Genomic DNA, 24,764 nt, shown 5'->3' on the forward strand with positions numbered 1-24,764 from the left:
AGGTAACTGGACAGAATAAATTTACAATCTATAAATGTCTTTGAATAACCAGTCACTCATCTGGGAAGGCCTTGAAATCAATGTGTGACCCAGTGATAATAAAAAGTCTCAAAGGAGGTCTGCAACCAAATAACTTTACTCAACACTTTGAACTGAATCAGTGAAGGCAAAGATGCCTCTCATTTACTTGACAATTTATGCACCACATTGCAGAAATCACAATCTAAGTATATCTCAAATCAAACTCTTATACTATTGTACCATTGAATTACAAATAATGCTCATCTTTTATGCTCGGGTGACCCTACAGCTTCCAAGAATACAACTGTATTCATCTTTGCTTAGATAAAATGACTAAATTGTGGGTGTTAAATCCCATGAAGAGGTCTTTCTAGCTTCTAAGAAGATGAAATTTTAGAAATATTACTTTATTTGTGTCTAATATCTATGGTTAAAATTTCATCAACAGCAAAAATATATGAATTTTCGTGGGGGTTATGGCCCTTATGCATAGAATATAATTTCTAAATTTCATAAAGATCCATTTAGTACTTTTGACCTAATTTTGGATCATTAAAAAATGACTAAAATTTGGGAGTTAAGGCCTCCATTAGGGGGTCTTAGAATCCTCATGAGCAGTGGAAACTTTGAGAATACTTCTTGATGTGTGTCAATTACCCCTGTTTGAAATTTCTTCAACATCAAAAATTTATGAAGTTTCATGGGGGTTCTGCCCCCTTTAAGTCATCTCAAATTCAAACCAAACATATTGCATTATACCCACCCTTATGCATTGAATCTAAGTTCCAAATATCATAAGGATCCATTCAATAATTTTGGTCCATGAAATTGTATGAAAAACACAGCATTACCCTTCTCCCTAGGCTTGGATTTTGTGTTCCAAATTTCATTAGGATCGGTGCAGTAGTTTTCGAATGTATAAGTAACACACAAACACACATAAAGACATTGACTTTTATATTATAGATATGAATATGTACATATACATACATGTATGTGTGTTTGTGTGTGTGTGTGTGTGTGTATTTATATATATATATATACACACACACACACACACACACACACACACACACACACAAAGATAGATTGATAGATACAACTGAATGGGGAAACAAAAATATGAGACACTGCCTAGTGCTTTTTTATATTTTGATAAACCTGGTACTTATTCTATCAGTTTCTTCTTGTCAAACCAGTAAGTTATGGGGATGTAAATAAAGGAACAGCAGTTGTGAAGCAGTAATGAGGGAGAAACACAGAGACAAAGACATACACAAACACTTACATATATACATATATATATATATATATATATATATATATATATATATATATATATATACGATTGATTTCTTTCAGTTTCTCTCTACAAAATCCACTCACAAGGCTTTGGTTGGTCTGAGGCTATAGCAGAAGACACTTGCCAAGTCACCACACAGTGGGACTGAACCCAGGACCATGTGTTTTGGAACCAAGCTTCTTATTACACAGCCACACCTGCACCTGTGTGTGTGTGTGTGTGTGTGTGTGTGTGTGTGTGTGTGTGCATGCTGTATGTATGTGTGTATGGGTGTATATATGTGTTGTGTATATACATGTGTGCATATTACATGTACATCTATATATATACATCTACACATATACATGTATACATATACACCTATATCTATTTATATACATCTATACATATATATCTATACATATACATCTATACATATACATCTATACATATACAGCTATACATATACAGCTATACATATACATGTATACATATACGTCTGTATATATACATGTATATATATATACATCTATATATACACATATTTATATATACATCTATATATATACATTTGTGCAGATGTATACATATATATATATATATATACATAATATATATATATTATATATATGTATGTATGCCTGTATATATGTGGGATAATAGTTCCACTTGAATAGTTTCGGTATTAAAGTGAAACTATTAAAGTGAAAATAACTGACATTACAATAAAGAGATGTTATTCTTTCACTTTTGACACATAATACTGAAATAGTGGAGAAGATATGATATTGCTCTGGGCTCGCACTAGGCAAGAAGTTAAAAACTGTTTGGCCTATGACACTACATGGATCCTAAGTAAGGCATGTGTAAAATTTAAATGAAATTGGTTGCGTAGTTCTCAGGTTTTAGGGATTCACACAGGCAGACAGATAGACAGACACACATTCTCATCTCTATATATATAGATTACCAGCAATGATCATTCGATGTTTTTGTTGTTTTTTAAAATTTTCTATAAACCTTATTATGATGCCTTCTGTTATATACCCCTATTTTGGTTTAAGATATAACTTGTTTTTAACAGTGAAGCTCAAAATTGATAAAACTATAAATAATAGCATGTAAATTTTGGGTTAAAGAACTCCACCTACTTCAAGTTCCACCATTAAAAACACATTACTTCATGTCCCTGGAAGTTTCTATGTTCTCATGATATTACCCAACAACATTAGGAATTACTAGCAGAAATACCCAGCGTTGCCCGGGTTAAAGAGAATAATGAAATCTAAAAACGCCGTCTAGACTACGCATCATCTTTATATATAGAGATGTATATACACACACGCACCCAAACACACGTATATATATGTATATCAATATAAATATATGAAAGTCAATGAAGTCTCGTAAAAGAAGGTGATCATGTACATACTTTCTTGCTGTTGTGATTATAACACCTCATTGTAAACTATGTTCCTTGTTTTCCCTTGTGGAGCATATACAAATAGGTTTTTTTGTTGCTGCCCACTCTTGAGCAGCTAACATACAGTTGTCCATGTGAGAAGCAAAGCTCTTCCAAGAGAAGACCAGCTACAGACAGTGTTTGACCCTGATATTTGTTTATGGACATGGCAAAAGTCACACGAAGGGGGAATTGTAGTCTTCTGAATGTAAAAGGAATGTCTGCTCCTGATGGAGTAAGAGGAATTCTTGGAATAAAGACGTCATCCCCTTTTGCACATCCAGAAAGAATGGTAGCCTCGATAACGTGTGTCATCATTTTCTAAATAATGCTCATCTGTTATGTTCAGGTTAAAATTTCATCAACATCAAAAATATATGAATTTTCATGGGAGTTATGGCCGTTATGCAAAGAATATAATTTCCAAATTTCATAAAGATCCATTTAGTACTTTTGACGTAGTTTTGGATAAGAAAACAAATGACTAATGTGTGTGTTTGTGTGCATGTGTATGTGTGTGTGATGGGTGTATATATGTATAGATATCTGTATGCATGTATATATGTATATATGTGTACGTATTACATGTACATCTATATATATATATATATATATACATCTACACATATGTATACATATACATGTATGTATAGATCTATATATATATATACATATACGTGTACATCTATATGTATACATATACATCTCTCTCTCTCTCTCTCTCTCTCTCTCTCTCTCTCTCTCTCTCTCTCTCTTTCTCTCTCTCTTTCTCTCTCTCTCTCTCTGAAAGTATCTGTCATTACAGTATCGAAATGGTGTACATATACATGTATATGTATACATATACATCTCTCTCTCTCTTTCTTTCTGTCTCTCTCTTTCTCTCTTTCTGTCTCTCTCTTTCTCTCTTTCTCTCTCTGTGAAAGTATCTGTCACTACAGTATCGAAATGTGATTGTTTCAGTTAGTGGAATAGTTTCATTTTTAAAGTGAAAGTATTTGACATGAGTGTTTTTGTTTCACTTTTGACACGTAATACTTAAATAGTGGAGGAGATATTATGTTGCCGTGTGCTCGAACTCTGCAAGAAGTTAATAATTTTTTTTGACTAAAACACAACTGGAACCCTAAGTAAGGCATGTGTAAAATTTGAATGAAATTGGTTGCGTAGTTCTCGAGTTTTAGGGATTCACACAGACAGACAGACAGACAGACAGACAGACAGACAGACAGACAGACAGACAGACAGACAGACAGACAGACAGACACACATTCTCATTTTTATATATATAGATGGCTAGCAGAATCATTAGTGCATCAGAAAAAATACTTAGCAGCATTTCTTCTGACTCCTTATGTTCTGAGTTCAAATTCCGCTAAAGTCAACCGTACCATTCATCCTTCCAGGACCGATTAAATAAAGTACAAGTCATGTACTGAGGTCAATGTAACTGACTTGCCCCTCCCTTAAAACTGATGTCCTTGTGCAAAAACTTGAAAAGATTCTTTCTTTCAAATTAAATCCATTTAAATATTTGTACCTATTTATTTACTCTTGTTACAAAATAAAATACATTTATTGCATTTGCTGTAAGTTTCTCAGAAGTCCAGTCTTCAATATGTATCTGGCAAAGATGATGACACATCCTGTCATCATTTTATATATGTTTGTGGAATGTTATTTGTCAGTGCATGCAACAAGCTAGTTGTTAAATTAATTACATAATATCATGATGACATGAATTTTGTTCATGCTAAAATCTACTATTATTTTTCATAGCCGCTGATTATTATTTTATGAAGGCGTTTGTTATATCAGCGGTGATCATCTAACAAGTTTGTTAGTTGTTTATTCAATAATTAATTGTGGAAGTAGAAACAGCAGAAATTTCAAGTAACTTACAACAAGGGGATCATTTTCATTTGAAATATGTATAGCAGAGATATTTTCATTGCTCTTCCAAGGTATAGGTCTAAAGTCAAGGTATGTGCATAACAGACAAATATATACGTATATGCATGCATAATCACATACATACACACACACATACACATCTTAATATTGAAGGAATAAGAAAGGAATGTTCAATATATATATATATATATATATATATATATATATATATATATATATATATATATATATATATATATATATATATACATACATCTATGTATATATCTCTCTCTTTTTCTTTCTCTATCTCTCTCTCTCTCTCTCTCTCTCTCTCTCTCTCTCCCATTCTCTGAGTACATATATATATATATATATTTGTACATACACACACACATATGTATATGTATATTGTTTCATGTCAAATAAATGAGAAAAGAGTGCTCTTCCATAGCTATTCAGTATAAGGACATGTGTGTTCATTTGGGCCACATTGTGATGCTGCCTGAGTGAACCCTATCCAGTAAGTTCACTGCCATCAATTCACTGTTTTTCCTTTTTTCAGTAAAATAGTTTTTAACTATTAATGGTGAGATACTATGGATATATTTTCTCAATAAACTTACCTCGTTGTGAACTTGCTTCACAGTGAATTTGATGGAGGTGAACTTTCCTTGTAGTGAATTGATAGCAGTAAACTTACCTGTAATCCACTCTGAATCTCTGAGTAGCAACAGAGTGAATCATTTGCTAATTCCTAACAAATGTTCATGCACACACACACACATATACACTGAGTTCTGTTTATCCTGTTCTTACCAGCATATTTGTGTGTGTATGTGCATATGTGTATCATATATATATATATTATGCATACATACTTATATACATACAAACATATATATATATAGAAATACATACATATATACTGGGCATTCAAAAAGTCTCTCCATAGGCGCAGGAGTGGCTGTGTGGTAAGTAGCTTGCTTACCAACCACATGGTTCCAGGTTCATTCCCACTGTGTGGCACCTTGGGTAAGTGTATCCTACTATAGCCTCAGGCCAACCAAAGCCTTGTGAGTGGATTTGGTAGACGGAAACTGAAAGAAGCCCATCGTATATATATATATATATATATGTATGTGTGTGTATACGTTTGTGTGTCTGTGTTTGTCCCCCCAGCATTGCTTGACAACCGATGGTGGTGTGTTTACGTCCCCGTAACTTAGCAGTTCGGCAAAAGAGACCGATAGAATAAGTACTAGGCTTCGAAAGAATAAGTCCTGGGGTTGATTTGCTCGACTAAAGGTGATGCTCCAGCATGGCCGCAGTCAAATGACTGAAACAAGTAAAAGAGTAAAAGAGTAAAGAGTATAGTGAATTTTTTCATCCTGACTCTCCAAGATGTATTTCAAAAACATGTGTAGAAGAGTCAACTTATATATTGAAAATGAAGGACAACACTTTCAAAACCTCTTATAAAGTTTTTTAAAGTGTAATATATTCATTTGTAGTCCTATACCATCTTATAAATATTTATTGTACAATAAAATACTTAGTGCAGAGAGACTTTTTAAACACCCTCTGTGTGTGTATATATATATGTATATATATATATATAGCAATAAGAAAATGGAGGGGAATATGTGGTACTCATCAACTTGTAGACATTGTATTATGTCATTTTACCTGTTTATTTTTCAACTAAGGACAATAAAAACAATATACAAACACATATGACATATTATGTCATATCAGTAATTAAAAATTAAAAAGGACATCTAGTGACCGAAGAAGGGACAATGTTTTACAGCTCATTCTACATGCCTCATTCTATCTATATAACTCCAGTAGGCTGGAGTAATTGAAATGGATGAAATAGAAGTACATGTATGATTCTCTAGGCCTCTTCAGAGAATTACAAAGTTCATGAAGTTAATTTACAATATCCAAATATAAACATAAAAAAAACATATAAAAAAATCATAAAAACTCACATATATATGCAATTGCATGCATACTTTAACATATATGGATATACATAAATAAATAAACATAAATACATGAATACATAAATAAATAAACATAAATACATGAATACATATATGTACATTTAAATGTACATACATAAACGTCTATACATGCACACTAATGAGTCAATTGTTATTGTTATTATACATGCAGCAGGGTATAATCCAATGGTGTGTAACACGAAAGACAAATTTTATATGTTCACACACACACACACATACACACAGAAACACAAACATACACACACACACACACACACACACACACATACACACACATATCATCATCATCATCATCATAATCATTTAACATCTGTTAAATGCTGGAATGGGTTAGATGCATTGACCAAAGCTAGCAAGTGGGGGAGTGCACCAGACTCCAGTCTGATAGTCTGATTTGGCATGGTTTCTATCGATGGATGCCCTTCCTAATGTCAATATGTATATATATATATATATATCATCATCATCATCATCGTTTAACGTCCGCCTTCCATGCTAGCATGGGTTGGACGATTTGACTGAGGACTGGTGAAACCGGATGACAACAACAGGCTCCAATCTAATTTGGCAGAGTTTCTCCAGCCGGATGCCCTTCCTAACGCCAACCACTCAGAGAGTGTAGTGGGTGCTTTTACGTGTCACCCGCACGAAAACGGCCACGCTCGAAATGGTGTCTTTTATGTGCCACCCGCACAAGAGCCAATCCAGGGGCACTGGCAACGATCTCGCTCGAAAACCCTACAAGGCCAGTCAGGCGGTATATATATATGTCAATATGTATATATATATATATATATATATATATATATATATATATATGTATATATCATCATCATCATCATCGTTTAACGTCTGCCTTCCATGCTAGCATGGGTTGGACGATTTGACTGAGGGCTGGTGAAACCAGATGGCTACACCAGGCTCCAATCTGATTTGGCAGTGTTTCTACAGCTGGATGCCCCTCCTAAAGCCAACCACTCAGAGAGTGTAGTCAGGCGGTACTGGCAAAGGCAACGCTCATCTCGCTCGAGAAACCTCATGTGTCACCCGCACAAGAGCCAGCCCAGGGGCACCAGCAACGATCCCGCTCGAAAATCCCAGAACCCCACACAAGAGCCAGTCCAGGGGCTCTGGCACGATCCCGCTCGAAAGATTTCATGTGTCGCCCGCACATGAGCCAGTCCAGAGGCACTGGCAACGATCCCGCCCGAAAGATTCATGTGTCGCCCGCACATGAGCCAGTCCAGTGGCACTGGCCACGATCCCGCTCTAAAGATTTCATGTGTCGCCTGCACAAGAGCCAGTCCAGGGGCACTGGCAACGATGTCGCTCGAGAGATATCATGTGTCGCCCGCACATGAGCCAGTCCAGGGGCACTGGCAACGATCCCACTCGAAAGATTTCATGTGTCGCCCGCACATGAGCCAGTCCTGGGGCACCGGCAATGATCTCACTCGAAAAACCTCATGTGTCACCCGCAAGCCGGCCCAGGGGCACCGGCAACGATCTCGCTCGAAAGATTTCATGTGTGAAATTTTGTTTTGAAAACCCTACACCCACCCCATGTAGGTCTTTCAGGCTTTTGTAATTTTGTATTGATTCTCTGTCTGAGAAATTTCTAATAGGAGATATCTTACATGTTTTCTACAATATTTTAACTCCTGTTAGTAAATGAAACATATGTAATGGTGAATAAATACTACCAAAAATTTCTAATCTCCTCTTTTGATATATATATAGTTACATATACACACACACACACGTATACATACATATGTATATATATACATACACACACACATAAATTTATACAGATGAATGACTAACAGTAGCACAAATGTTTCAGAGCTGTTGCATTTATTCATACAACTCTCAGTTATTTATTTCTGTAAGTTTTATTCACTCCAAACTTCCTTGTAGCAAGTCATTTCTTTTCTAGGACTTTTGTCAATATGCATGTGTGTGTGGGAGGGTATGTGTATTACATACATACATACATACTTATATGGGAGAATGTATGAAAAAAAAACAACAGACGAGGACAGGTGGTGTAAACAACAAAAGGATGTATTAGTTTAATGCTCGGGAATAGAGAAAGTCTTTACCGTTTCGAGCTATGCTCTTCAACAGAAAAAATACGGAGAAAACAAGGAGAAAAACACGGAGAAAAATAATTGAATGTTTTGGTCAGCGATCTATATATATATATGATTTGTAGACCAGCTGACAGACGTTAATCTTATGCCATTATCCATACCATTAAGGTAACAATATGCTCTTTTTCATCTAACTTAGACACTGTTCCATTAATGGATTCTTACCTTAAGTATGACTAATACCACCAGTTATGAGCCATCAAAGTTTTATGTCAGTTATTGCATTTTTGTGAACTCAACCCGGATGTTTGTGTTTAGAGTTGAGTCAGTCCCTTTTATCTTTATCAATCCAAAAAAGAATGATAGGATACGTCACATGAGGTAAGATTTGAACAACAGGGCTTTACATATCAAACTTATTGTCTGACTAGCAATGCTACTATGACTACAGCAAGATGACTGTATAGTATTATATATAAAGTAAAATGGCATTGAAATTTTCTTTAAAATTGACACATTTTGTTTATTCTATTTTACCCTTGTCATTTTACATTTTTGTTATAGCCATACATTATCAATTAAAATTATTTCTATCTTTTATGCAGCATTTCAAAAAACTTATAGAAACACCTCCTGATTGGGGCCCTGGTCTTCTGTCTGAGGAAGAACTCCAAAATGAACAATGCTCTGAATATGTAATTCAAGAAGAAAACAACAGGCGCCCTGCTAATGCTCTTGCAATTCTCACAGCTAATCTTTACTTTCCAGATATTGGAAGAATGGTTACTATGGTAAGTTCAGTTTTTGATATCAGTTAAAGCTGAGGAATAATATGTACTTTTTACCCTTAAGAAAAATTTTAATGGTTAAAAAGAATTAAGTAATATTTTTATGAAAGGTTTATATGCAGAACAATAGGTTACATGCCATAAGAGATAACAGAAAGGAAAACAATGGCATAAAGAGACAAAGAAGTAATTACCCAAATACTTGACTAAGCCTTGTACAAAATATAACTTTATTAAATCAATAGACTATTTATATATTTTACAAGATTGTTTGAAAAAATATTGCACAAAAACAGCTGCTTTATTATACTGCTTCCATTTCATTATGTCCTCCAAATTTCCTGTTGCCCACCTTCACACTTTCTCATTTTTTTCTGTTTTATTCATTTCTATACTTATTCCATATTAGGCAGCAAATTAGCAAAGTCATTGAAGTATTGACCCAGACACTTCGTGGTATTTGTTCTAATTCCCTCTGCTCTAAATTCAAATCCTGTCAAAATTAACTTTGCTTTTCATGCTTTTGGGGGTTGATAAAAAAGTACCAATTTAAGGTGATAGATTGACAGGACTGTAATAGTGTCAAGCCAGATGCCTTCTAGTATTTGTTATGACTCTTTGTATCTTGGGCAAGCATTTAGACCAGGTTTCTGATTTGAGGATATCTTCCTCCCTTCCTCCTGCCTGTGAAAGGTCATGAGCAGTGCCTTTATTCTTGACTAACAGATAAAAATAAAATTCATATTTCTTCTACTCGAGAGAACTAGGATGCAAACATCCCTTAAAGGATTATAGGTCCTTGGCAGAATAAAATTCATACATACATACATACATACATACATACATACATACTTCTATCTGCTTTAATCTTTAGCTTTATATAACTACATCGCCCTACCTTCTCTATCTCTTTATAGCAGGTTCATACTCACTCTATCTCTCTCTATACAGCTGTGTGTGTGTGTGTGTGTGTGTGTGTGTGTGTGTGTGTGTGTGTGTGTGTGTGTGTGTGTGTGTGTGTGTGTGTGAGAGAGAGAGAGAGAGAGAGAGAGAGAGAGACTTATGTATTGGTGTAGCTGACTTGAGAGACTTAAGATTTCTAGATACTATTGAAATAAAAAAAATAAATAAAGTATTACAGAAATAAAAATAGAAAATAAAAAAAATAGCCACACTCTTCCAAGATAAGCAGAGTGTCTGAAACATAGTGCATCTTTGGTGCTGATTTACTATATGGAGCAATATTTCAAAGTGGGAAAAGAATATCATCCAGTTTTGTTGAGTGACTCCCACACATCTCTGATCATTAATCTTGGAATAGACTTACTATAATTATCAGTACATATGACAATCAGCTGCACAACTAACAAAAGAGTGTTTGTTCCTTGACATTTGACCCTTCAAGTATATAATCACAGAAGAACAAAATTCTTAGATTGGATGACTTCAGCACAGGGGTTGAATGTGATAACCTCTTATTGCCTAATATTTCTCTGCACAAGTGTAATGATCTCTTTTGTCTTATAATTAAGTAGTCAACCTATGACCTTAGGAGAATATAAAGCCTTTCTAAAAATAAGATCCAGCTATAAAAAAGACTACATCATAATGTGAGTCTGGAATTGCTGAGATATGATTCATTCTCACACCAAGTTATATACCTATTGCTAGTACAATTATGAGCTAGTGTGCAACAAAGGAAATTACTGCATGATTATTTGATTCTGTTGAAGTTAAAGACCAATCAGTACAGACTTGCAGATCCTGATTTCCAGTAAACATAAAGAGCATATCTGAAATATAGTTGAGAGTGCACTGAATATTAACAAAGGTCAATTTTATGCATTGCACCTTGGAGTTTCTATACTGGTTTGTTGGTAGTATTGAACTCTTGACTATGTACAGAGAGCATACAGAGAGCATACAGATAGCCTTGGACCAAAGACCCACAAATAAGATACCTCTAACGAAGAATCCCAGAAATGTTTTAGAAGTTTTCACTGTTCCTCTGAATGATTGTATCCAGAGAATGTGAATCAGTCTACTCTGTTCTTTTGAGGAGAACCCAACATTTCTAGATTTATGTGCAGATCTGTTGTTATGTAACTTGATGCACCTCTGATGATAGGAACAAATGAAAATGTGTAGCCTGGATGTAAGAACTGTAAGTTTCTCATCATTTTTCCATAAATATTCAATTGTCCCGCCAATTTTTGAAGAGACATTCACATCTGCTAGGCAATTGCTGAGACAAGCGCTCATTGCCCCATACAACTATATCTGGCCTGCTGTGTTCACACCAGGAAGCTGTTTTTATTGGAATGTTCCACCAGTATTCTTCATTTTGAAAGGTGTGTATACTTTCTGGTTCTGGTATGACTTCGGTATTGACAATCCTTCTTGTATTTAGTATTTAAGATTGACTTATTGACAATGTTTCCTCATGGAAAGGCAATACCTTGCAGACATGTTTGGAAAGCTACTGATGATATGAATATCTTTCATACTGGTATGGCACAATCTACACTTTCTACCACAGCATGGAAGTTTAGTGGCATCCTTATCTCTTTTGTTAGTCAGTTATTTAATAGCTATCTCCTGTTCTTGGATAGCAAAATCACAATCTTCTAGGTGAAATATGATGTACTTATCACAGGTCCAGGAGAGGCTAGTCCTGTCAATGTTGTTGGTATTCTCATCTTGTAATGTATGTACCCTCTCTATAAATAGGTCAGTCCAGCCACCCTGGGTTCATATGAAGCAACAATAAACTCAGAATATTTGTTCACTGCTTAATCTCATGTTATTGCCTTAACTGTCGAGTATGCATGTTACGTACTCATTTCCCTTTTTGCTCTTCAGTAGATGTTGTCTAAGTGATAAAATGCAGTTCTCAAAGGCTGTCTGGAATTACCTTATTCCTCCACCTCTGTTCTTCCATTTAACACAGATCCTGTCAGTATCACTACTAATGTGAAATTACCAGTCATTGTTAGTATCTTCCTAGTCCTGATGTCAATGTTGCAGATTTCTTCAAGTGTCCAGTCTAGTATCCCAAATGTCACGACTAGCACTGACACAACAAAAGCATTGTGGGATATAGTATTATTAAATGCAGACAACTCTGACTTCCATACCTTCTGAAGTCTACCGAAATAATTCATGGTACTCTAGCTTTACTCATTACGTGAACATGTGTAATATTCTTGTCAGTTCCAAGACATTTGTAACATTCACCACTAGTGAAAGGGGAGATAGGCAGGTCATTGACATCGATATTCCTTACCTGCTCATTTGTATGCATGTATGTATGTATGTATGTATGTATGTTTGTGTGTGTGTGCATGCATGTGTGTATGTATGTATGTATGTATGTATGTATGTATGTGATATGCCTGTGATATGCAGGGCACTAGTGAAAGGGGAGATAGGCAGGTCGTGATAAGGCCTGTGATATGCAGGACACTGACTGGGAGTACAACACTTGTCATCGCCACATATGGAGAAAGCAGGTTAAGGAGGGGATCGACACTTTTGAGAGAGTACGTATCCAGCATGAAGAACTTAAGTGAGCTGCGCGAAAGCGTACAGCTCGTATAGTGAATGGGGAAAGCTTGGTCTGCAATGTTTGCAGTTGTGTATGCTTGTCAAGAGCAGCACTCATTAGCCACCAACGGAGCCACAAATGCAAAATATAAGTTAGTCCTCGAACGCACAATGTTCCTGAAGGTCGGCAATGGTCTTCCTCGGTCACGAGTGGACGGCCATCATCATCATCATGTATGTATGTGTGTGTGTGTACATGTGCATGCATGTCTGTATGTATGTATGTATGTTTGTATGTAATATATGTATGTATGTATTTAGCCAACAACACACACAAAAAGGGATTTGTGCAATTTTCTATAACATTTCCTTAGGAAAATTTAAAAGACTTTTTTATATCTTTAATTATATACATTTTAAAAGAATCTAAGATGTAAAATAAAAGTGTGAAATTGTATAAAAAACACAAATCAATTATAATTTGAAATGATTTTTAATTAGGAATAAGTTCTTTTTATTAATTGGTTAATATATTTAACATATGAAGACATATTATATCTTGAATTAATATAATTATATCAATTTTGAATTAATTTTTAATTTTGAAAGAAATTATTACTTAATCCGTTGTTTAACATGTTTTACTTGGTATACATTGACAAAATTTTCCCATTTTAATAACAGCAAATATTTATTACTACAAATTATGAAGCCTTTTGCTAAGAATCTAAATAGCTCAGCTGAGAGAGCATTAAGCAAAAGACCCCTAGTTTAATCTCTAGTTTTGGTACATTTATAAGTTTCTGTATTAAATCTCAAAAAGAACATAAAGATCCTTCCTGAGTCATACATAAGGACCTGCATCATAAGAGCTGCATCCCAGTTTCCTTGGTATATATATTCTCCATGTGGATGGGATGGCAGTCCATGGCAGCATTACTCATTTTTGCCAACTGAGTGGACAGGAGCAACATGAAATGAAGTTTTTTGCTCAAGAACACAATGCATTGCCCTGTCCAGGAATCCAAACCACAATCTTGCAATCACAAGTCCAACACCTTTACCACTAAGCCATGCGCTTCCACTGATATTATTACTAACTGAAATTTTTATAGTTTCATTTGATTCCTTATATATAAAGAAAGTAGGTCTTCAGTCACATATATGTATATTGGTCCTGATCATCATTATGATAATGTTGTGATGTATAATATCAGGGTACTACTTTAGTGTGTAGGCTACTGCAGTATCCCTAGTCTACACTGTGAAATTAACTTATCTAAGTTAGGATTAGGGTTAAGGTTAGGTTTGAGTCAAGGTTAGGTTTCGAGTTTAGGGTTAGGTTTTGTGTTTAGGGTTAAAGCTAAGTTTTGAGTTAGGGTTAAGCGTTAAGATTAGGTAAGTTTAGGGTTAGGATCAAGGTTAGGGTTTAGGAGATTGGATACTAAAATGGCACCCATATCAATTATTTCTTACATTGGGACATTTTTAATTTTTATTATGGACGTGAGATATAGACTTTATTTTAACAATGCATAATATAGTTATGGTCTGATTTGTATGAATGTATAGAAAACTGAATAATAAATCTTGATACATAGAACTGTACTTTACATTGACCTAAATATTACAGATGTAATGTAAATCAAAAATATTAAAGCTTTGAACTAAATATTTAGTGACCCATGAGCATGAATGAAATGAATCCAGTTTTATTTATTACACACATAGGCTTTCATATTGATCTTTAGAAATTTTTTTATTACTTAGTGTTCAGAAGAAAAGCAAAAATGAAATCATATTTAATATGCTTTAATATTGTGGATAAATGTTTTATATCAGTATAAAAGTACTGCTAAAACATCTTACCACTTATCAGGCATGTTGCTTTGTGCAATGATTAATATTTGTTATGATATTCCAATGTCCTTAGTTTATTGAAAATTATAAGGAAATCATGGAAGTTACAAAATAACACATCTTTATAATTATAAATTAATGTAAGTAAAATTTACCAAGGTCAAAATGACATGTTTTGAGTCATTTGTTGGTAAAATATATATAACGATATATATATATATATATATATATATAATGATTACATAGTTCAATTAAATGGAGTTGCATGAACCGATCGGACTGCATTACCTCTGGATATCCTTGTTGCTTTTTTGATTTTATATATATATATATCAGTTGGGCACTATCTGTGAGAAGAACAGCACCATGACACAATTCATTCTGCCAGAAATTTGGAAACGGCATGCTGTACTGCTTGGCATTTGCACTGGAAGCTCCAATATGAACATTTCAGAGTGTTTAGGTGTCAATTTGAAGACATGTACCGAGAATGATAAAAATTAAACATCCAGTCAACATCATGGTGTTTGGAGTGGTCACTGGTGATGGCGACGTTATGCCTCCATTCATATTCCCACATGGCCTCAGACTCAACACAGAGGTCTACATCAAGTGCCTGGAGGAAGTAGTGCTGCCCTGGGTCAAGAGGTTAGCTGCTGGAACACTCTATGTCTAGCAACAGGACTCTGCACCATGCCACACAAGCAGGAAAACCCATTCATGGCTGTCAGATAAATTCTGCAACCACATCACCCCTAACATCTGGCCACCTAACTCTCCAGATTGCAACCCCCTTGATTGTTATGTGTGGGGCACAGTGGAGTGAGAATCTAACAAAACTCCTTGTAACACTAAAGATGAACTGAAGGCAAGGATTATGGCAGCATTCACCAACTTAAACAAGGAGACTGTCCAGAAGAGTTGCAGGAGATGCTGAAGTCATCTGGTTGCTGCGGTTGAAGCCAATGGCGATTTTATTGAATAAATTTCCAGATATTTCCTTTAGTATTTCCAGATATTTTAATGTAAATTTGGTAAATATATCTGTTAAAATGAGATGCTAGTATCATTTTAATTTTTGCATAATTTAGACGACAGTTTATTCACCGCACCCTGCATATATCATCAACATCGTCATCATTTAACGTCCGTTGTCCATGCTAGTATGGGTTGTACGGTTTGACCAGCGCTGGTTAATTGGAAGGTTGCACCAGATTCCAATCTGATTAAGCATGGTTTTCTATGGCTGGATGCCCTTCCTAACACCAGCCACTCTGAGAGTGTAATGGGTGCTTCTATGTGTCACCGGCACTGGTGCCATTTGCATGACACTGGTATCTGTTACAACTGTGATTTTGCTTGGCTTGATGGGTCTTCTTCTCAAGCGCAACATAATGCCAAAAGTCTCAGTCATTGTCTCTGTGAGGCCTTATACTTGAAAGGAACTCAGCCACTTTGCCTCCACGAAGCCCAACACTAGAAAGGAACTCAGCTACTTTGCCTCTGTGAGGCCTAATGCTCCAATAGTGCTGTATATATGCGTGTGTGTGTGTGTGTGTGTGTGTGTGTGCGTGTGTGTGTATAGATTGCATGAATTGGTGTACAGATTTTATATATTAAGGAAAAGAGAATAGTCAGGATTTGGATAAAAACTATTTATTTAGCCTTTTCATCCCTATCAGGAATTCATCATGAATGGGTTTATTCATAATAAATCCTTGAAAGGGACAAAAGTGCTAAATAAATAGTTTTTATCCAAATCCTGACTACCTTCTTTTTCTTAATATATGTATGTATGTATGTATGTATGTATGTATGTATCTACGTATGTATTTATATTTATATGTGTGTATTTGTTTCCCTTAGTCAATGCCTGACAGCTTGTATTCATTTCATTACATCCTCATGACTTAGTAATTCAGCAAGAGAAGCTGATAGAATAAGAATAAGACTTTTTAAAAAAATAAGCACTGTAGGCAAATTGTTTGACTAAAAAGTTCAAGGCTGCATTCCAATGATCAAAACAAGTAAAAGAAAAGATTTGTTCGCTCATGTGCAATTGTGATGCAATGCATGTGTAGCTAAATATCTTTTATGTTTGATCTTGATGACACCACCAAGATTATATCTAAGCAGTATAATTGTATAAATGTTAACTTATACTTTTGTGTGAAAAAGTGAGTGGAAGGAGTGGGGGAGAGATAGACAGGCAGACAAACAGAGACCTTAATAGAGAGGTGCATATGTGTTAGTATTCACAAGAGTGTGTTTATTAGGGTGTATACTTTGTATAGGTATTATGACAGGATAGGAATTGACAGAATATGTCAATATATTTAAGATCAAAGGAGTATGAAACAAATTGTCTAAGGTATTCATTCATCAGGTTTGATCCTGTATCTGCTTATGAGAACTTCCTTTTCAGAGTGCAGGCTTGGGCAAGATAGGGTTTTTTTTTAAGAATAACTGTTACCCATATAGCAAGTCTCTCCTCTCTGTGCTATCGATTTTCACTAAGTGAAAGTAAGAACCAATACAGTTTGGTACCATTGCTATTAAAAACTTATAAAGTAAAGGGACAGAACAAATACCACATGGCATTTTGTCCAGTCCTTTAGCAATTCCACCATCCTTCTAACCTGGAGTGATATTTTATTTCAATAACCTCGAAAGAATGAAAGACAGAATTAACTTTAGTGGGATTTGAACTCATGACATAAACAGCTGGATCTAATACTGCAAGGTATCTTGTCCAATGCTTTAATAATTTTGTCAACCCACCACTAAAACAAATTGTAAATCTTCGAGTGTTACGTTTTAGTCTATACTCAATGTACATTCAGCGTGTTATTATTTAATTGTGAGTTATTTTATATATTTCTCACGGTATTACTTTTTAGATGAAAGTAAACATACCTTTACTATTGACACAATTTACACAGTACACTCAGTTTGCACTCAAGTGTAGTTTATTAAGTTACTTTCTTAGTCATATGGGCTTAATGTTCTCAGTCTTAAGATGTACGGAACATGAAATCAGTTCATTTTCATCCACTCTGTCTTCAGGTAATTTCAAATTCCTTTTACAAAATTATGTTTCTTATTTTGAAATCTTGCTTAATAACAGTAAATGCTTATCTTTTTTTTCTTCATTTTTACTTCATTTGAAAAAACATAGACTTTATTGTATAATGTCTCTCAGAAATTTCCACTTCATATCTCATTAATTCAGTTTTTATTATTTCTCTTTTAGATTTAATTGTTCATTTGTGGAATATAAAGAATCTTTCAAATGTTAATTTTTTTTAAACATACATTTTTTGTTGAATGTATGTTAGTAGTTTATAAGCATCAGTTAGCATCAATCTAGAATTACTTGTGACTTAATTGTTCTTTTTAAGGACATTAGTATTCTAGAAACTCTATGTATACTATATACAGAAGATACTATAAAAACTTCTATAGATTTATAATATATTAATTATATTTGTGTTACACTTACTTCACAGCTCAGAATCTTGTACACGCTCTATGCTATATAATAATAATTGGAAACAGCAATATCACTGCATGAAATATTTGTCCAGGTAGTTAAATAAACATTCTCTATATCAAAATTCTTCCCAAAATGTTAAATAACATTCTCACAATTTGTTTTCATATTAATAGACCAAAACAATAGACAACATCCTCCATTGTAGAGATGAATTCTAGATGATTACAGTTCTGGGGAAAAGGATCAGACAGTGTAGCTAGCACAATTTGGGTAAGAGAGGTGAGCAGCAGATGATATAAGTTTGCAAGACAACTGCACAAAGAAATATCAGAAGGGCAGGGTGTACTACTATGTATCGTAGAGAACCATAAAGATGATAGATATTCACTACACCTCAGTGGTTATAAAATGTCAGATAAAGAAATCTTGCCTAACAGCTGGATAGTTTATCTTCATTTTGATTTATCATTTGCATATAGTAGATGTTTACTCTTACTTGAGTAAAATATATTTTGGTCTCATGCATGTTGTCACTTTATTAAGAATACAGACTACAGTATTGCATGTCTCTGATATGGAACTCAAATATTTCTCATGCAATCGTTGCTGTGTGATTGATGTGTGATTGACATCGGATGTTACTGGAAATAGGCTTAGAAAGTTTTTTAAAACTACGTACAATATTTTTATAGTTTTCTATTTACATGATTCAGTGCTTCCTTGTTATTGTTAAAACATTAATACAAAACAGCTGTTGTTACTTTTGATATTTGAACAGGAGAAACATATTTTAACTATGTAAAAGATTTGATAGATTTAGTTCTAGCAAAATTTAAAACACAAACATATAAGGAAGCCTCTGTGTAATTGGTAAACCTACTAGAAAAATGTAGCCCAAATGTCATAAGGAAAGATATATTGGACAAGGTAGTCTTAGATGTTAAAAATATTAGGATTGTCACAGATTGAGTGCTTTTGATCACAAATTTACTCGTTCATGATTGATCCAAGGCTAAACAGCAGCAACAAAAATGTTAGGCCAGGCTGGATGGAAGAATACGTTAATGTGGAAGCTTTAGTAATACAGAACCTGGAAAATGGATGCTACATCAATACTATACCAATAAATCATTTTCCTATGTAATTGTCTATTTATGTTACCAACGGGAAACTATGTATCATTAATAATCAAGAGAGTCTGCATAATATATTTATTTGTGTATAATATACACTTCTTTTTCTGGATTTTTAAACCTAAAAATTATAGTTGTACATTATACATGAAAACCAAATGAAATTCATTTTTCCAGGTGTAGATGCATAGCTATAATTTTGTGGTATAGGTTACATCTATTACCCAAGGTAACTGATGTGTAATGAAGAGTTTAAGTCACTCTAACAATATTACATTTTCTATGACAATGATAGCTCATTAACTGTTCATCATGTTTCAGAACTCAAAAGAACATATCACTCACGGTTTTATACTATTTTATGAACCAGTTCATGAGTAAAATATAAAACCAAAACAGAAATAGCACAGTGATGAAATGTATTTAGCTTCTGTTTATTTTTATGCATTTCAGTCTATGTTTGTATAGGGCTACAAGAACATTAGCCTTTCAATTTTAATTTGCTTTTGTAAACAACTATAATAGGTAATAATGCAAAAGTGTTCCAGACATGACCATACAGTCAATATGTCTTTTGATGTACATGCAGGCATGGCTGTGTAGTAAGAAGTTTGCTTCTCAACTACATGGTTTTGAGTTCAGTCTCAATGCGTGGCACCTTGGGCCAGTGTCTTCTGCTATAGCTCCAGGGTGATCAAAACCTCGTTAGTGGATTTGGTAGGCAGAAACTGAAAGAAACTAATCATGTGTGAGTGTGTGTGTGTGTGTGTAGTTAGGATAATCAAGTCAAACCAAATATTGATATTTTGAAATCATTTAATATGTAGGTTTCAGGTTTGCATAATATATAAGAAATGCATCCATTATGTAAACCTTCCTCAGTTAAAGTATTTCAAAAATGTACTCTAACAATATATTCAAAAATGTACTCATTTCAAAAATGTACTCTAACAATATATATGTACATACATACATATGTATGTATGTATATACAGCACAAGTAAATGTTCACTTTTTTTATTTAATTTATAAAATAAAATTACCAAATCATATGTCTTATGTTCAAAATATAAAATTCAAAAGTTCATTTTGTTAAAAATGTATAATAGAAATTTTAAGAGGTTTTAAAAAAAGTACTCACTTAAACATCTGTTCACTTACAACAACTCATAGTAAAACTGAATATATACAATGTCATTTATTGAAAATAAATGACATTGTACATGTGTTGACTTTATACAACAGGGCACTTGCAGGGTTAACATCTATAAGATTTTTTACAAATATTAAACAAAAGTATGATTATTTATAAGGTTTTCAAAAGAGAAATCTATGAATGGAGATATATGTTTGTCCTGTGACAAGAATTAAGCAAGATCAAAGCAGCCAAATATGTATTAAAAAATGTCATGACATCTGACACAATCTGCAAGAATTAAGGCTTTGAAATCTGAACAAAAATCTTAATTTTGAACAAAAAGTGCAGGAGTGGCTGTGTGGTAAGTAGCTTGCTTACCAACCTCATAGTTCTGGGTTCAGTCCCACTGTGTGGCACCTTGGGCAAGTGTCTTCGACTATAGCCTCAGGTCGACCAAAGCCTTGTGAGTGGATTTGGTAGATGGAAACTGAAAGAAGCCTGTCGTATATATGTATATGTATATATATATATATATATATATATATATATATATATATATGTATGTGTGTGTGTGTGTGTATGTGTGTGTGTGTGTGTGTGTGTGTTTGTGTTTGTCCCCCCAACATTGCTTGACAGCCGATGCTGGTGTGTTTATGTCCCCGTAACTTAGCGGTTTGGCAAAAGAGACCAATAGAATAAGTACTAGGCTTACAAAGAATAAGTCCCAGAGTCGATTTCCTCAACTAAAGGCGATGCTCCAGCATGGCTGCAGTCAAATGACTGAAACAAGTAAAAGAGTAAAGAGCAAAGAGTAATAAAAAAAAAGTTAGAAGGTTGTGCATGATCCACTTATTTTGAAGCATTTACTTCTTCATTTTAATAATTCAGGAAAGATAAGGTGCTTGTTTAAATTTCCCTAGTTCCTTACAGGTTTCACTTTTAATTACATTATTTCCTCAAAGATTACCTGAAAGAAAAGTCAGTGTACATTATACACAAAGTATATTTTTACTGCAGTTCATTGTCTATAAATAGTGATATGCATTAGGTATAAATACATATTATATGTGAATACATGGTGGAAAATGGTCTATGGGGTGGATGTCCGTTGTGTTAGGGTGTATATGTTTGTGAGTGCATTTGTGTATGTTCTGGTCAAATTCTTTGCCAGATTCTCAGGTACTGATGGTGGGAGAGCCGAAGCTGGGGTACTGGTGATTATAGTCATGATGGGGAACACAGGTATGATAGGATGTACTTCCTTTCATGTGGGAAAGGATTAAAAATTTTGCTTCTGCTGTTCAAGTAGAGACCTGGGAGCTGAGAGCTCTTTAATATTGCACTTTTCTCAGCCAGGCATAATATGCAGTTCCTGCTGTTATTGAAGTATGCATTACATTTCGCTAGAATCCTCCACTTTATGCTGTACTCAGTGGCATTTTCTTTCTACAACCATATATGTTTGACTAGGGTTGTGGCATTATATCTCTCCAGGATGTTAAAGGAAGAATTGTGGTTGTTATAGTGAGTTCTGAAGGGGCCTTCACCACCTCCAATATAAGCCACCACGTATATTGTACCCCTATACCACTGCATGCATACATAAATACCCCAAGAATTTAACCAAAACATAAAATAAAGAAAATATACTAATCAACAAAGCTCCCTGCAAATGCTATACATATAGTACCACTACACACATGGTGGTGGTGGTGGTGGCGGCTGTGGCGGTGGTAGTGGTGGTGGTGGTGGTGGTGGTGGTGGTGGGGGCGGGGGGCAACAGTGATGATGATGGATGGACAGGCTGCTTACCTATTGACTGAAGAACTCCTACCTAATATCCTATCACTTATGATAGTAGAGAGGTCAACAAGCCAACAGATCACAGGTTCATATTGCAGCCAGTGATCAGGCACAATATCCATGACCAAGACATTTAACATGAGGCTGTTAAGTCAGTGGACTTAACTATAGGCAGCTAATGAATCAACAGACATTTATCACATGTACTCTTTATTCATCACAATCAGTCACTATGACATTACTATCATTGTCTAATTATCATTAATTACCATCACAATTAATACAATCAACAACACCATCATCTCCATGTCGTAGTTGATAGATTTATCTTTGAGAAATATTTTAGATATTAAAATATCAAATATCTCTTATTTAATGTTCCACTATTTGAAAATTATTTTCTGTTTGCTAATAGAATTTTATTTCACACTATCATAACTGAGTTAACAGATTTTCCTATTGAATAACTATAATTTTTTTCTTTATTCACTTTTAGATAACAAAAGTGAAAAAAAGAAAGAAACATTTGAAATATTAATGAACTATAACATTCAGATTTTGATAATTCAGAGTATAACAATGTACGAAAGGAAAAGTGTATAAGTCATCAGTTTTTTCATTAAATATTAATAGTAGCTTTGATATGAAAGATAATGAAGGTTGTTTTGTTTTTTGTTTGTTTTATTTGTTGGTTTTGTTTGCATCATCATCATCATCATCATCATCATCATCATCGTTTAACGTCCGCTTTCCATCCTAGCATGGGTTGGACGATTTGACTGAGTATTGGTGAACTGGATGGTTGCACCAGGCTCCAATCTGATCTGGAGGAGTTTCTACAGCTGCATGCCCTTCCTAATGCCAACCACTCCGAGAGTGTAGTGGGTGCTTTTACATGATACTGGCACAAGGGCCAGTCGTGCGGTTCTGGCAACAGCCATGCTCAAAATGGCATTTTTTACATGCCACCTGCACAGGAGCTAGTCCAGCAGCACTGGCAAAACTCCATACATAGCATTTGAAAGCGATCAAAAGAGGTGGAAATCCATTGGTGCCAAATCAGGAGAGTACGGTGTGTGTGGCAGCACTCCCCAGCCATGCGTTTGAATGGCTTCCTTGGTCATATTGGTGAAATGAGGGTGGGCGTTGTCGTGCAGCAGAAGAACTCCATGCTGGCTATTAGGTCTTTTCTCTTGAATAGCCGTGTTGAGTCATTCCATCTGTTGAACATAGAGTTCCGCATTGACTGTTTGGTTCCGTTCAAGCAATTCGTAATGGATAATCCCTTCCCAGTCCCACCATATGCACAACATCATTTTACACAGATGAAGATCTTGTTTTACGTGCGGTGTTGCTTGCTTACTGGGGCTAAGCTATTCCTTATGCTGCTTCATATTGATGTACAGGCACCATTTTTCGTCGCCAGTAATGATTCGGTAAAGAAATTGTTGCTTGTGTCCATGAGTTGAGTGGTGATGAGCAAGCAAACCAGTGGAGACTTTGGCGCGTTTATTTTTGTTGTTGTCACTTAAAGCATGCACAGCCCATGCTCCATACTTCTGCACCGTTCTCATCGAGTGAAGATGCTTCTCTATAGCAGTGTGGCAGCATTCCATTTTCTCTGCCAGTTCCCTTGTTATTTGACGAGAATTTTCGTGCAAAAGTTGGTTTAATCGCTCTTCATCGAACTCAACTGGACGGCCAGAATAAGGTGCGTCTTTGAGGTCAAAATTTCCATTTTTGAACTTGGCATACCAATCACAAGCAGTTCTTTCAGCTATGGCACCCTCTCCATAAACAGCACAAATGTCACAAGCAGCTTTTGTGGCCATAGAACCTAGATTAAAAGCAAAAAGAAAGAGGTGTCGAAAATGCTCATTTTTCTTAACTTGACATTCCACTTTAATGATCTGAAAATAAACAAAAATTAACTAAAATTAACTAGAAAAAAAAACAAAATAGATTCCAAAATGATTCAAAAATAAAATTTTCGAAAAAAATAGATTCCAAAATTTAAAAACACAATAAATTCCAAAATTTAAAAAAAAACGGCGGGAACTTAGTTGCCAACCCAGTAGATGAAACTTCACCATTTGTGTTGAAGATCTTTCTCCCTGATGTCAAGTGGTTCCTGCTTCATCCAACTAATTTAGTCATGTAAATACCTCTTGTATTGGTTGCATATATGCCTGCAATACAACCTTTAAATTATT

At 34.8% G+C, this 24,764-nt stretch overlaps 1 protein-coding gene across 8 annotated transcripts in view; it reads left to right on the forward strand.

Annotated features, from left to right (window-relative positions):
• The window catches only part of LOC106884368 (uncharacterized), a 282,032-nt gene that overhangs the window by 201,959 nt on the left and 55,309 nt on the right, over nt 1-24,764 (forward strand). For all 8 annotated transcript variants that reach the window (XR_016242143.1, XR_016242144.1, XR_016242145.1 and 5 more), the window contains exon 13: nt 9,393-9,578. Coding sequence is in view for 5 of the 8 variants with exons in the window: in XM_089353296.1 (XP_089209422.1) it covers nt 9,393-9,578 (186 nt within the window). In the remaining 3 variants the exon portion in view is untranslated. The remainder of the gene's footprint in view (nt 1-9,392; nt 9,579-24,764) is intronic.

This window comes from Octopus bimaculoides, chromosome 1 (assembly GCF_046866305.1).
Source record: "Octopus bimaculoides isolate indiv1 chromosome 1, ASM4686630v1, whole genome shotgun sequence".
Lineage (NCBI taxonomy): Eukaryota > Metazoa > Mollusca > Cephalopoda > Octopoda > Octopodidae > Octopus > Octopus bimaculoides.